This window comes from Scyliorhinus torazame, chromosome 27 (assembly GCF_047496885.1).
Source record: "Scyliorhinus torazame isolate Kashiwa2021f chromosome 27, sScyTor2.1, whole genome shotgun sequence".
Classification (NCBI taxonomy): Eukaryota; Metazoa; Chordata; class Chondrichthyes; order Carcharhiniformes; family Scyliorhinidae; genus Scyliorhinus; species Scyliorhinus torazame.
This window is the reverse complement of record NC_092733.1, coordinates 42,471,525-42,486,750: the sequence shown is the minus strand read 5'-3', so window position 1 is coordinate 42,486,750 and position 15,226 is coordinate 42,471,525. Positions and strand designations below refer to the sequence as shown.

General features: G+C 55.4%; 1 protein-coding gene across 1 annotated transcript in view; it reads right to left on the bottom strand.

Moving 5' to 3' along the window:
- The window catches only part of pkn1a (protein kinase N1a), a 352,058-nt gene that overhangs the window by 132,583 nt on the left and 204,249 nt on the right, over positions 1-15,226 (bottom strand). The window contains exon 6 of the mRNA XM_072491284.1: positions 1,784-1,997. Within this exon, the coding sequence (XP_072347385.1) occupies positions 1,784-1,997 (214 nt within the window). The remainder of the gene's footprint in view (positions 1-1,783; positions 1,998-15,226) is intronic.

Sequence of the window (15,226 nt, the reverse complement as noted above, 5' to 3'; positions counted from 1 at the left end):
GGTGTTAGTACGTTCCCCCCGTGTCTGCATGGTCGCCCCTCAGTCTTCTCTGCTTCAGAGAAAACAGCCCCAGCCTATCGAACCTCTCTTCATAACTTAAATGTTCCATCCCAGACAACATCCTGCGTGGGCTTCCTCCAGGTTCTCCAGTTTCCCCCCCAGTACAAAGATGTGCCAGTTAGGGAGACCCGTCATGATCAATTGCCCTTAGTGACCATAAATGTGGTTAGAACAAAGAACAAAGAAATGTACAGCACAGGAACAGGCCCTTCGGCCCTCCAAGCCTGCGCCGACCATACTGCCCGACTAAACTACAATCTTCTACACTTCCTGGGTCCGTATCCTTCTATTCCCATCCTATTCATGTATTTGTCAAGATGCCCCTTAAATGTCACTATCGTCCCTGCTTCCACCACCTCCTCCGGTAGCGAGTTCCAGGCACCCACTGCCCTCTGCGTATAAAAAAACTTGCCTCGTACATCTACTCTAAACCTTGCCCCTCTCACCTTAAACCTATGCCCCCTAGTAATTGACACCTCTACCCTGGGAAAAAGCCTCTGACTATCCACTCTGTCTATGCCCCTCATAATTTTGTAGACCTCTATCAGGTCGCCCCTCAATCACCGTCGTTCCAGTGAGAACAAACCAAGTTTATTCAACCGCTCCTCATAGCTAATGCCCTCCATACAAGGCAACATTCTGGTAAATCTCTTCTGCACCCTCTCTAAAGCCTCCACATCCTTCTGGTAGTGTCGCGACCAGAATTGAACACTATACTCCAAGTGTGGCCTAACTAAGGGTCTATACAGCTGCAACATGACTTGCCAATTCTTATACTCAATGCCCCGGCCAATGAAGGCAAGCATGCCGTATGCCTTCTTAACTACCTTCTCCACCTGTGTTGCCCCTTTCAATGACCTGTGGACCTGTACTCCTAGATCTCTCTGACTTTCAATACTCTTGAGGGTTCTACCATTCACCGTATATTCCCTACCTGCATTAGACCTTCCAAAATGCATTACCTCACATTTGTCCGGATTAAACTCCATCTGCCATCTCTCCGCCCAAGTCTCCAAACAATCTAAATCCTGCTGTCTCCTCTGACAGTCCTCATCGCTATCCGTAATTCCACCAACCTTTGTGTCGTCTGCAAACTTACTAATCAGACCAGTTAGGTCGGGTTATGGTAGAGTGGGGTAAGTGGACCTGTGCAGAGTGCTCTGTCAGAGCGTCGGTGCAGACTCGATGGACCGAATGGCCACCGGCACTGTATGGATCCTATGGAAAGCCGACAATTTAGGAATACAGAGGAAAATTTCAAAATTTGCCACCAATATCAAAGTTGGGAGGTGTTGCAAATGAGGGCGACTCTGATAAAATCGCCTCATGTTGCTTAATGTAGCTTCCTAGTTCAAACTCTGAAATTCTCATTTATAAGTTTTTTAATCTGATTGGTTAGGGAGATGTGCAGGTTACCAATCCTCTTTTACAAAGATCCCAACTGATATCTCGAGAACCTGTAGCTCAAACTTACAACATGCTTCAATAGAAGATCCCACGGAAAGTGTCCAGACATGGACACTGCTGCTCACTGATAGGAAATCCAGCCCATTCAACACTGCAGGTTCGACCATTTAGAAAACAAACTGGTTCACTAAAGGCCCTTGAAGGATGGAAACCAGTCCGGCCCACATGTGACCCCACTCCCGGAGACAATGAGGTTGACTGTTCAGGGCTGGGCAATAATTGGCCGTGACGCACACATTCCAACAAACCTGCTTACCCGTCAGGGGCGATGGTTTGTAGAGGGTGCTGTACTGGTTCTGCTGGTACGAAGCGCTGTTCCGACTGTTGAATGCTGGAGAACTCGACATGACAAGCTCCTCTTTAATGATACAGCCCTTGGGATGATCCTCTGGGAGCTCGTTTAATCTCTGCTCTAATGAATGCTTTAATAAATCCACCTTCTCGCTCGACTCATTCAGCCTGGAGTGAGCCTACGATTAAAAACAGATTATTTTTTTGGTATACCATCGTCCATTATTAACGTATATATTAGTTTGTTTTTGTTAAAAAGATGCTACAGACTTCCATAACCTGCCTCGACCGCTCCACAAATTATTCAGTGTGGAGTTGAACCCACACATAACTCGAGTCACTGATTCTAGTGTTCAAATCGGCCACTCGGCCCATCATATTTTTCTGAACTAGAATCACAGAATAACACAGCACAGAGGGCCCTTCGGCCCATTGAGTCTGCACCGACGCGAGAAACGCCCGACCCGCTGACCCATTCCCATTCCCAGCACTTGGCCCCGGGCCTGGAATGTTGGGACGCGTTAACTGCTGATCCAGGTACTTTTTAAAGGATGTGAGGCGACCCGCCTCTCCCCCCCCTCCCAGGCCGTGCGTTCCAGGCCCTCACCACCCTCTGGGGAAAAAGCTTTTCCCTCAAATCCCCCCTAAACCTCCCGCCCCTCACCTTGAGCTTGTGTCCCCCTCGTAACCGACCCTTCAACTCAGGGGAAGAGCTGCTCCCTATCCACCCTGTCCAAGCCCCTCAGAATCTTGTCCACCTCGATCAGGCCGCCCCTCAGTCTTCTCTCCTCCAGCGAAAACAACCTCAGCCGATCGAAACTCTCTTCATAACTGAAATGTTCCATCCCAGGAACATTCTGGTGAATCTCCTCTGCACCCCCTCCAGTGCAATCACATCCTTCCTACAATGTGGCGACCAGAATTCACACAGTGCTCCCGCTGTGACCTCACCAAGGTTCTATACAACTCCAACATGACCTCCCTGCTTTTGTAATCTGTGTCTCGATTAATAAAGGCGAGTGTCCCAAATGCCTTTTTCACCCCCTATTAACCTGCCTTCAGAGATCTGTGGACAAAAAGGGACAATGTCAGGCCATTCATTAAATACTTCCTCGTCACATTTTCACATTTGAGTGAAAAGAGCTTTTTCTTACTTGTCTCTCAATTGTGAACATGTGCATCGATCGCCACTAACCTGCTTCGTAAACCTCCCTCAATCTGAGCCCAGCTAACAGATGGCACTTTACAGCCCCTCAATTGAAAGAGAGGGAAATCAGCCAGAGTGCTATCTGCTGATTAGAGAATGGTCAGGGCAGCTTCAGTACTGGTCAAGATGTCGTACGGTCGATTGGCCAGTCAAAGGCTTTAAACTCACTTGTGAATATCAGGCACGTTAACGAAGCAAAATGGCAGCAGGGCCATTTGACTCTCAAAATGATTCTCTGCGAGCTCTCTCACACAGATTCTCTTCCGACATCTCCTACAACCGTACTAATCTCTTGACACATAATTTAGCACGAACACTGTCGCAACCCTTTCTCATTTATGTTCTCTTGCAGGTTTGAAGACCCTCAGACGCCCGCGGACTGGGTCAGATGACGTGATCTGACCTGACCCAGCACGACTCCTCCAAAGATCCAACCTGAAAGTGGATAAGGCGCAAACCGGATGTCCGACCCTGGCCTCACGTCGGACCTGACCTGGCTCTCAGAGCGCCTAACCCCGGCCAATCCAGGCGTTGGAGCGCCCGACCCTGGCCCCGACTACGAGACCCGGCCCAATCCGACCCGGCGAGGCCCCGCCCAGCGACCCGGCGAGGCCCCGCCCAGCGACCCGACCCGGAGAGGCCCCGCCCAGCGACCCGACCCGGAGAGGCCCCGCCCAGAAACCCAACCCGGAGAGGCCTCGCCCAGCCACTCAACCCGGAAAGGCCCCGCCCAGAAACCCAACCCGGAGAGGCCCCACCCAGAAACCCAACCCGGAGAGGCCCCGCCCAGCGACCCGGCGAGGCCCCGCCCAGCGACCCGGCGAGGCCCCGCCCAGCGACCCGACCCGGAGAGGCCCCGCCCAGCGATCCGACCCGGAGAGGCCCCGCCCAGCCACTCAACCCGGAAAGGCCCCGCCCAGCGATCCGACCCGGAAAGGCCCCGCCCAGAAACCCAATCCGGAGAGGCCCCACCCAGAAACCCAACCCGGAGAGGCCCCGCCCAGAAACGCGACCTGGAGAGGCCCCACCCAGAAACCCAACCCGGAGAGGCCCCGCCCAGAAACCCGACCTGGAGAGGCCCCGCCCAGAAACCCAACCCGGAGAGGCCCCGCCCAGAAACCCGACCTGGAGAGGCCCCGCCCAGAAACCCGACCTGGAGAGGCCCCGGCCAGTGACCCGACCCAGATAAGCCCCGCCCAACAACCCAGAGAGGCCCCGCCCAGCGACCCAGAGAGGCCCCGCCCAGCTACCCGCACAGCGACCCGACCCAGAGAGGCCCCGCCCAGCGACCCGACCAAGAGAGGCCCCGCCCAGCGATCCGACCCAGAGAGGCCCTGCCCAGCGACCCAGAGAGGCCCCGCCCAGCGACCCAACCCAGAGAGGCCCCGCCCAGCGACCCAACCCAGAGAGGCCCCGCCCAGCGACCCAACCCAGAGATGCCCCGCCCAGCGACCCAACCCAGAGAGGCCCCGCCCAGCGACCCAACCCAGAGAGGCCCCGCCCAGCGACCCAACCCAGAGAGGCCCCGCCCAGCGACCCAACCCAGAGAGGCCCGCCCAGTGACCCAACCCAGAGAGGCCCCGCCCAGTGACCCGACCCAGAGAAGCCCCGCCCAGCAACCCGACCCAGCGAGGCCCCACCCAGCGACCCGGAGAGGCTCCGCCCAGCGACCCAACCCAGAGAGGCCCCGCCCAGCGATCCGACCCGGAGAGGCCCCGCCCAGCGACCCAACCCAGAGAGGCCCCGCCCAACAACCCGACCCGGAGAGGCCCCGCCCGGAAACTCAACCCGGAGAGGCCCCGCCCAGCAACCCGATCCGGAGAGGCCCCGCCCAACAATCTGACCCCGACATTCCCACCCAGTGTACCGGAGAGGCCCTGACCAGCGATCCGACCCTGAGAGGCCCCGCCCAGCGACCCAGAGAGGCCCCGCCCAGTGACCCGACCTGGAGAAGCCCCGCCCAGCGACCCGACCCAGAGAGGCCCTGCCCAGCGACTCGACCCCAAGAGGCCCTGCCCAGCGTCCCGATCCAGTGAGGCTCCGCCCAGCGTCCCGACCCAGAGAGGCTCCGCCCAGCGACCTGACACGGAGAGACCCCGCCCAGTGAATAGAGAGGCCCCACCCAGCAACTCAACCCGGAGAGGCCCTGCCCAGTGAACCGACCTGGAGAGGCCCCGCCCAGTGACCCGACCCAGATAAGCCCCACCCAGAAACCAGATCCAGAGAGGCCCCGCCGAGCGACCCAGAGAGGCCCGGCCCAACAATCTGACCGCGACAGTCCCACCCAGTGTACTGGAGAGGCCCCGCCCTGCGACCCGGCCCAGAAAGGCCACGCCCAGCAACCCGACCCAGAGAGACCCCGCCCAGCGACCCGATCCGGAGAGGCCCCGCCCAGCGACCCGGTCCGGAGAGGCCCCGCCCAGCGACCCGATCCGGAGAGGCCCCGCCCAGCGACCCGATCCGCAGAGGCCCCGCCCAGCGACCCGATCCGCAGAGGCCCCGCCCAGCGACCCGATCCGCAGAGGCCCCGCCCAGCGACCCGGTCCGGAGAGGCCCCGCCCAGCGACCCGATCCGGAGAGGCCCCGCCCAGCGACCCGATCCGCAGAGGCCCCGCCCAGCGACCCGATCCGGAGAGGCCCCGCCCAGCGACCCGACCCAGAGAGACCCCGCCCAGCGACCCGATCCAGAGAGGCCCCGCCCAGCGACCCGATCCGGTGAGGCCCGCTCAGTGCCCTGACGTACCGGAGGATGGATGGAAGAAGAATGCACATGGAGGCCCGATCAGACCCAGGAAGCCCCTGCCTGCGATCCAAACCCGGACCAAAGGCTCCCGAAACTGCCGAGACCCCACACGATGACCCGACCAGATCACAAGCACATTCCCCAGGCAACCCCAAAATCTTACCCAGTGTCCGGAAGCCTGCCAGACCCGTCCCTGAAACCGAAACCAGCTCCCAGGCCCCCGCCGGCTCCCGGGCCCCCGCCGGCTCCCCACCGGCTCCCAGGCCCCCGCCGGCTCCCCACCGGCACCCAGGCCCCCGCCGGCTCCCCACCGGCTCCCAGGCCCCCGCCGGCTCCCCACCAGCTCCCAGGCCGCCGGCACCCAGGCTCCCCGCCGGCTCCCGGGCTCCCCGCCGGCTCCCAGGCTCCCCGCCGGCTCCCGGGCCCCCGCCGGCTCCCGGGCCCCTGCCGGCTCCCCACCGGCTCCCGGGCTCCCAGGCCCCCGCCAGGCACAATCACCTACCTTCCACGAGGTCACACTTCTCTCACCGGATCTTCCAGCCACAGCCGCCGGCTGAGGAAGCGAGGGAAACGTGGCGGTCAGCAGGTGAGATTGAAGCAATGCGGTTTCTAGAGTTCCCCCCCTGCTAACATACTCCTGGCAAACGTCCAAGCGATCGAAAACAAGCTGGATGAACTTAACGCCAGACTTACCTCTCAGACGGAAGTAAGAGACCGCTGTGTGCTCTGTTTCACAGAGACATGGCTCACCCCCGCCTCACCGGACTGTGCCACACAACCTGACGGCTTCTCAATTCACCGGGCGGACCGCACGGCATCATCAGGCAAAGCGAAGGGTGGAGGGGTTTGCCTCCTCATCAGCTCCTCCTGGTGCTTGGATGTGGTGACCCTGGCGACCTACTGCTCCCCAGACCTGGAATACCTGACCGTGAAGTGCCGCCCATATTATCTTCCACGCGAGTTCACTTCAGCCATTATCACAGCGGTCTACATCCCCCCCCAGGCAGTAGTGAGGAATCATAGAATCATAGAATTTGCAGTGCAGAAGGAGGCCATTCGGCCCATCGAGTCTGCAACGGCTCTTGGAAAGAGCACCCTACCCAAGGTCAACACCTCCACCCTATCCCCATAACCCAGTAACCCCACCCAACACTAAGGGCAATTTTGGACACTAAGGGCAGTTTATCATGGCCAATCCACCTAACCTGCACATCTTTGGACTGTGGGAGGAAACCGGAGCACCCGGAGGAAACCCACGCAGACATGGGGAGGATGTGCAGACTCCGCACAGACAGTGACCCAAGCCGGGAATCGAACCTGGGACCCTGTAGCTGTGAAGCAATTGTGCTATCCACAATGCTACCATGCTGCCCTAATGAAAATAGCTTATCGTCACAAGTAGGCTTCAAATGAAGTTACTGTGAAAATCCCCTAGTCGCCACATTCCGGCGCCTGTTCGGGGATTTGAACCGTTCTGCTGGCCTGCCTTGGTCTGCTTTAAAAGCCAGCGATTTAGCCCAGTGTGCTAAACCAGCCCCCAGGAAGGGGCTGGACAAACTGTACACAGTAATAAACAACTACGAAACAGAACACCCGGAGGCCTTGTTCATCGTGGCCGGAGACTTCAACAAGGCCAACCTCAAGAGTGTACTGCCAACATTCCACCAGCTCATCTCCTGTCCCACCAGGGGCGACAACACTCTTTTTTAAAAAAATATATATTTTATTCAAGATTTTTTGGCCAAACATAACAGTATGTAGTGTTTCTTTTAAACAACAATAAAGCAATATAAATAACAGTGGCCAGTTTTAAACAAATAAATAAATAATATATAAACAGAAACAAAAACCAAACTAAATGGCAACTGCCTTGTCCAAAATAAATACTCTCCAAAGATACAATCCAACAGTCCAATATACATTACCTATAACAAATGTCTATACATATACAATGACATCCCTAAGAGCCCGCCCGGATCCTACCCGTCCCTCCCCCCTGGGTTGCTGCTGTTGTCTTTCTTTCTTTTCATTCCCTCTATCGTTCTGTGAGGTAGTTGACGAACGGTTGCCACCGCCTGGTGAACCCTTGAGCCGAACCCCTTAGTACGAACTTGATCCGTTCTAACTTTATAAACCCTGCCATGTCGTTTATCCAGGTCTCCACCCCCGGGGGTTTGGCTTCCTTCCACATAAGCAATATCCTGCGCCGGGCTACTAGGGACGCAAAGGCCAAAACATCAGCCTCTCTCGCCTCCTGCACTCCCGGCTCTTCTGCAACCCCGAATATAGCCAACCCCCAGCCTGGCTCGACCCGGACCCCCACCACCTTCGAAAGCACCTTCGCCACCCCCACCCAGAACCCCTGTAATGCCGGACATGACCAGAACATGAGGGTGTGATTCGCTGGGCTTCTCGAGCATCTCCCACACCTATCCTCTACTCCGAAAAATTTACTGAGCCGTGCTCCAGTTATATGCGCCGTGTAAAACCTTGAATTGTATCAGGATTAGCCTGGCGCACGAGGACGATGAGTTTACCCGACGTAGGGCATCAGCCCACAGCCCCTCCTCAATCTCCTCCCCCAGCTCTTCTTCCCATTTCCCCTTCAACTCATCCACCATGATCTCCCCCTCGTCCCTCATTTCCCTGTATATGTCCGACGCCCTACCATCCCCCACCCATGTCTCTGAGATCACTCTATCCTGCACCTCCTGCGTCGGGAGCTGCGGGAATTCCCTCACCTGTTGCCTCGCAAAAGCCCTTAGTTGCATATACCGAAATGCATTCCCTTGGGGCAACGCATATTTTTCCGTCAGCGCTCCCAGACTCGCAAACGTCCCATCTACGAACAGATCTCTCAATTGTGCTACCTCTGCTCTTTGCCATGCTCCAAATCCCCCATCCATTCTCCCCGGAACAAACCTATGGTTATTTCTTATCGGGGACCGCACCGAGGCTCCCGTCCTTCCCCCATGCCGTCTCCACTGCCCCCAAATTTTTAATGTTGCCACCACCACCGGGCTTGTAGTGTATTTCTTCGGTGAGAACGGCAACGGTGCCGTCACCATTGCTTGTAAGCTGGTCCCCTTGCAGGACGCCCTTCTCCAATCTCTTCCACGCCGCTCCCTCCCCTTCTCCCATCCACTTTCACACCATTGAGATATTGGCGGCCCAGTAATAATCATTTAGGCTCGGTAGTGCCAAACCCCCCCATCCCTACTACGCTGCAAGAACCCCCTCCTCACTCTCGGGGTCTCCCCGGCCCACACAAAACTCATAATGCTTTTCTCAATTCTCTTAAAAAAAGCCTTCGTGATCATCACCGGGAGGCACTGAAACACAAAGAGGAATCTCGGGAGAACCACCATTTTAACCGCCTGCACCCTACCCGCCAGTGACAGGGACACCATGTCCCATCTCTTGAAATCCTCCTCCATCTGTTCCACCAATCGTGTTAAATTAAGCCGGTGTAAGGTTCCCCAATTCTTGGCTATCTGAATCCCCAAGTATCGGAAATCTCTTGTTACCTTCCTCAACGGTAAATCCTCTATTTCCCTGCTCTGCTCCCCCGGATGCACCACAAACAACTCACTTTCCCCCATGTTCAATTTATACCCCGAAAAATCCCCAAACTCCCCAAGTATCTGCATTATCTCTGGCATCCCCTCCACCGGGTCCGCCACATACAACAACAAATCATCCGCATACAGAGATACCCGGTGTTCTTCTCCTCCCCTAAACACTCCCCTCCACTTCCTGGAACCCCTCAGTGCCATGGCCAGGGGCTCAATCGCCAGTGCAAACAATAACGGAGACAGGGGACATCCCTGCCTCGTCCCTCTGTAAAGCCGGAAATCATCAGACCCCCGTCCATTCGTAACCACACTCGCCATTGGTGCCCTATACAGCAGCTGTACCCATCCGATATATCCATCTCCGAAGCCAAATCTCCTCAGCACCTCCCACAAATAATCCCACTCCACTCTATCAAATGCTTTCTCGGCATCCATCGCCACCACTATCTCCGCTTCCCCCTCTGGTGGGGGCATCATCATTACCCCTAGCAACCTCCGTATGTTCGTGTTCAGCTGTCTCCCCTTCACAAACCCAGTCTGGTCCTCATGTACCACCCCCGGGACACAGTCCTCTATCCTCATCGCCATTACCTTGGCCAGAATCTTAGCATCCACATTTAAAAGAGAAATGGGCCTATAGGACCCGCATTGCAGCGGGTCTTTTTCCTTCTTTAGGAGGAGCGATATCTTTGCCTCTGACATAGTCAGGGGCAACTGTCCCCTTTCCCTACCCTCATTAAAGGTTCTCGTCAGAAGCGGGGCCAGCAAGTCCATATATTTCCTATAAAATTCCACCGGGAATCCGTCTGGTCCCGGGGCCTTCCCCGCCTGCATGCTCCCAATCCCTTTCACTACCTCCTCCATCTCAATCTGTGCTCCCAGTCCCGCCCTCTCCTGCACCTCCACCTTAGGGAATTCCAGCTGATCCAGAAAGCACATCATTCTCTCCTTCCCTTCTGGGGGCTGAGCTTTATATAATCTTTCGTAGAATACCTTGAACACCCCATTAACTCTCTCCACTCCCCGCACCATCTCTCCCTCCTCGTCTCTCACCCCCCCCTATCTCCCTCGCTGCTCCCCTCTTCCTCAGTTGGTGGGCCAGCAACCGGCTCGCCTTCTCCCCATATTCATACTGTACACCCTGTGCCTTCCTCCATTGTGCCTCTGCATTACCCGTAGTCAACAAGTCAAATTCTATATGTAGCCTTTGCCTTTCCCTGTACAGTCCCTCCTCCGGTGCCTGTATTGTCTGTCCACCCTCAGAAGTTCTTTCAACAACCGCTCCCTTTCCCTACCCTCCTGCTTTCCTTTATGTGCCCTAATAGATATCAGCTCCCCTCTAACCACTGCCTTCAGCGCCTCCCAGACCACTCCCACCTGAACCTCCCCATTGTCATTAAGCTCCAAGTACCTTTCAATACACCCCCTCACCCTTAAACACACACCCTCATCTGCCAATAATCCCATGTCCATTCTCCAGGGTGGACGCTGTTCTTTTTCCTCCCCTATCTCCAGGTCCACCCAATGTGGAGCGTGGTCCGAGATAACTATTGTCGTGTACTCCGTCCCTGTCACCTTCGGGATTAGCGCCCTTCCCAATACAAAAAAGTCTATCCGTGAATATACTTTATGGACATAGGAGAAAAACGAGAACTCCTTACTCCTAGGCCTGCTAAATCTCCAGGGGTCTACTCCTCCCATCTGCTCCATAAAGTCCTTGCGCACCCTAGCTGCAGCCGGCCTCCTCCCGGTCCTGGACCTCGATCTGTCCAGCCCTGGGTCCAGCACCGTATTAAAGTCTCCCCCCATTACCAACTTTCCCGCCTCTAGGTCCGGGATACGTCCCAACATTCGCCTCATAAAATTGGCATCATCCCAGTTCGGGGCATATACGTTCACTAAGACCACCGCCTCCCCTTGCAATCTGCCACTCACCATCACGTATCTACCCCCACTATCCGCCACTATGGTCTTTGCCTCAAACAGTACCCGTTTCCCCACTAATATAGCCACCCCTCTGTTCTTTGCATCTAACCCTGAATGAAACACCTGCCCCACCCATCCTTTGCGTAGTCTGACCTGGTCTATCAGTTTCAAATGCGTCTCCTGCAACATAACCACATCTGCCTTTAATTTCTTTAGGTGTGCGAGTACCCGTGCCCTTTTAATCGGCCCATTCAGCCCTCTCACGTTCCACGTGATCAGCCGGGTTGGGGGGCTCTTACCCCCCCCTTGTCGACTAGCCATCTCCTTTTTCAATTCAGCTCCTCACCCGGTTCCCACGTAGCCGTATCTCCCCCCAACGGCGCCCTCCCGCCTCGACCACCCCACCCCGCAGCAGCAACCCAGTTAATCCCCCCCCCCCCCGCTAGATCCTCTTCTAGCGTAATAGCACCCCCCAATTTGCTCCCAGAAGTCAGCAAACTCTGGCTGACCTCGGCTTCCCCCCCGTGACCTCGGCCCCCACTGTGCGAGGCCCCCTCCTTCCTGCTTCCCTGTTCCCGCCATGATTACCATAGCGCGGGAACAAAGCCCACGTTTCCCACTTGGCCCCACCCCTAATGGCCGGCGCCCCCAGCTCCTCATCCTCCCCCCCCCCCCTCCCCACGACATGGGGAAGAGAGAAAAGTTACAGGGTCGCAAGATTAACAACTTGAGAAATCATCCCTTCCCCCTTTTTCCCCCCCTTCACCCCGCGTAATCACACCACCACTTTGTCCCAAACGTTCTTTTTCTGGCCCGCCTATTCCAGCTGCTCCTCCACAATAAATGTCCACGCCTCTTCTGCCGTCTCAAAGTAGTGGTGTTTCCCTTGATGTGTGACCCACAGTCTTGCCGGTTGCAGCATTCCAAATTTGACCTTCCTTTTGTGCAGCACCGCCTTGGCCCGATTAAAGCTTGCCCTCCTTCTCGCCACCTCCGCACTCCAATCTTGATATACGCGGATCACCGCGTTCTCCCACCTACTGTTCCGAGTTTTCTTCGCCCATCCGTGGACCATCTCTCTGTCCTTATATCGGAGAAATCTCACCACTATGGCTCGAGGTATTTCTCCAGCCCTCGGTCTTCGCGTCATAACTCGATAAGCTCCCTCCACCTCCAATGCGCCCGTCGGGGCCTCCGATCCCATTAACGAGTGAAGCATCGTGCTCGCATATGCCCCGACGTCCACCCCCTCCGCACCTTCGGGAAGACCAAGAATCCTTAAATTCTTCCTCCTCGCATTATTCTCCAGCACCTCCAGCCTTTCCACACACCTTTTGTGTTGTGCCTCGTGCATCTCCGTTTTCACCACCAGGCCCTGTATGTCGTCCTCATTCTCAGCAGCCTTTGCCTTCACGACCCGAAGCTCCTGCTCCTGGGTCTTTTGCTCCTCCTTTAGCCCTTCAATCGCCTGTAATATCGGGGCCAACAGCTCCTTCTTCATCTCCTTTTTAAGTTCTTCCACACAGCGCCGCAGGAACTCGTGTTGTTCAGGGCCCCATACTAGATGGCCACCTTCCGATGCCATCTTGCTTTGTGCTTGCTTTCCTTGCCGCTGCTCTAGAGGATCCTCCGCAATCCGGTCACTTTCCTCTCCTTTTTCCATCTGTGTCCAGGGGGAATACCCTTCTGGTTTACCGCACAGTGTTTTTAGCCGTTAAAATTGCCGTTGGGGCTCCTATTAAGAGCCCAAAAGTCCGTTCCACCGGGAGCTGCCGAAACGTGCAACTTAGCTGGTCATCGCCGCACCCGGAAGTCCGGGCGAGAACACTCTTGACCACTGCTACTCAAAAATCAAGGGCGCCTACCGTTCCATCCCCCGACCGCACTTTGGGAAATCAGACCATAAGACGGTGCTCCTTCTCCCGGCATAAAAGCAGAAACTCAAGCGGGAGAATCCAGCTAAGAAGGTTGTGCAGTGCTGGTTTATGGAGTTTAATCCGGACAAATGTGAGGTAATGCATTTTGGAAGGTCTAATGCAGGTCGGGAATATACAGTGAATGGTAGAACCCTCAAGGGTATTGAAAGTCAGAGAGATCTAGGAGTACAGGTCCACAGATCACTGAAAGGGGCAACACAGGTGGAGAAGGTAGTCAAGAAGGCATACGGCATGCTTGCCTTCATTGGCCGGGGCATTGAGTATAAGAATTGGCAAGCTGTATAGAACCTTAGTTAGGCCACACTTGGAGTATAGTGTTCAATTCTGGTCGCCACACTACCAGAAGGATGTGGAGGCTTTAGAGAGGGTGCAGAAGAGATTTACCAGAATGTTGTCTGGTATGGAGGGCATTAGCTATGAGGAGCGGTTGAATAAACTCGGTTTGTTCTCACTGGATCGAAGGAGGTTGAGGGGCGACCTGATAGAGGTATACAAAATTATGAGGGGCGTAGACAGAGTGGATAGTCAGAGGCTTTTCCCCGGGGTAGAGGGGTCAATTACTAGGGGGCATAGGTTTAAGGTGAGAGGGGCAAAGTTTAGAGTAGATGTACGAGGCAAGTTTTTTACGCAGAGGGTAGTGGGTGCCTGGAACCCGCTACCGGAGGAGGTGGTGGAAGCAGGGACGATAGGGACATTTAAGGGGCATCTTGACAAATACATGAATAGGATGGGAATAGAGGGATACGGACCCAGGAAGTGTAGAAGATTGTAGTTTAGTCGGGCAGCATGGTCGGCACGGGCTTGGAGGGTCGAAGGGCCTGTTCCTGTGCTGTACATTTCTTTGTTCTTTTGTTCTTTGGTCCGAGAAAACAGAAGAGCTCTTACGTGACTGCTTAGAGACAGTGGACTGGTCCATATTTAAGAACTCAGCGACCAACTTAAATGAGTATGCCACCACCGTCACAGACTTCATCAGCAAACCTGTGGACGACTGCGTGCCAAAGAAAGCAGTACGTACGTTCCCCAACTGGAAACCATGGCTCAATTGCGAGATTGATTCCCTACTGAAGGACAGATCTGAGGCGTTGAAGTCAGACGACCCTGACCTATACAAGAAACCCAGATACGACCTCCGCAAAGCCATCCGAGATGCCAAGGGACAATGTCAGACCAAGCTAGAGTCACAGACTCTCGTCATTTATGGCAAGGCTAAAACAACATAACGGGCTAGAAAGCGAAGCCAAGCAGCATCTCCAACAGTAGCGCATCCCTCCCCGGTGAACTCAATTCATTCTATGCTTTGTTTGAGCTGAAAACCATTAAACCGCTGTCGAGTGCCCCAGCAGCCCCGGACACACCCGTACCCACCATCACAGCTTCCAAAGTCAGATCAGACATCCTGAAAGTGAACTCTCGGAAGGCGACGGGACCGGATGGGATTCCTGGTCGTGCGCTCAGATCCTGCGCAGACCAGCTGGCAGATGTGTTCACGGATATCTTCAACCTCTCCCTACTCCCTACTGGGGATAGGGTGGAGGTGTGGACCTTGGGTAGGGTGCTCTTTCCAAGAGCCGGTGCAGACTCGATGGGCCGAATGGCCTCCTTCTGCACTGTAAATTCTGTGAATCTAAATTCTGCTCCACTCCGACCAGGAAGCTCCTGCGACCCAAACACGTACTAAAGGCTACCGAAACGACCGAGACCCCGACACCTGCTTCAAGAAGACCCCCATCAAAGAAGAACCAGGCAACGTGGCTCAATGACTACCGTCTGGTGGCCTTGATATTGATCGTAATGAAGTGTTTCGAGAGGTTGGTCATGAGGCACAGCAACTCCATACTCCCAGAACGCCTTGATCCACTGCAATTCGCATACCGCCACAACGGTCCACAGCAGACGCCATCTCCCTGGCCCTACACTCACCCCTAGAGCATCTCGACAACAAGGACTCCTACATTCATTGACTACTGATATCTGTCCAGCCGAGGTTGCAGCAGGAGATTGTAAACTTGAAAACACT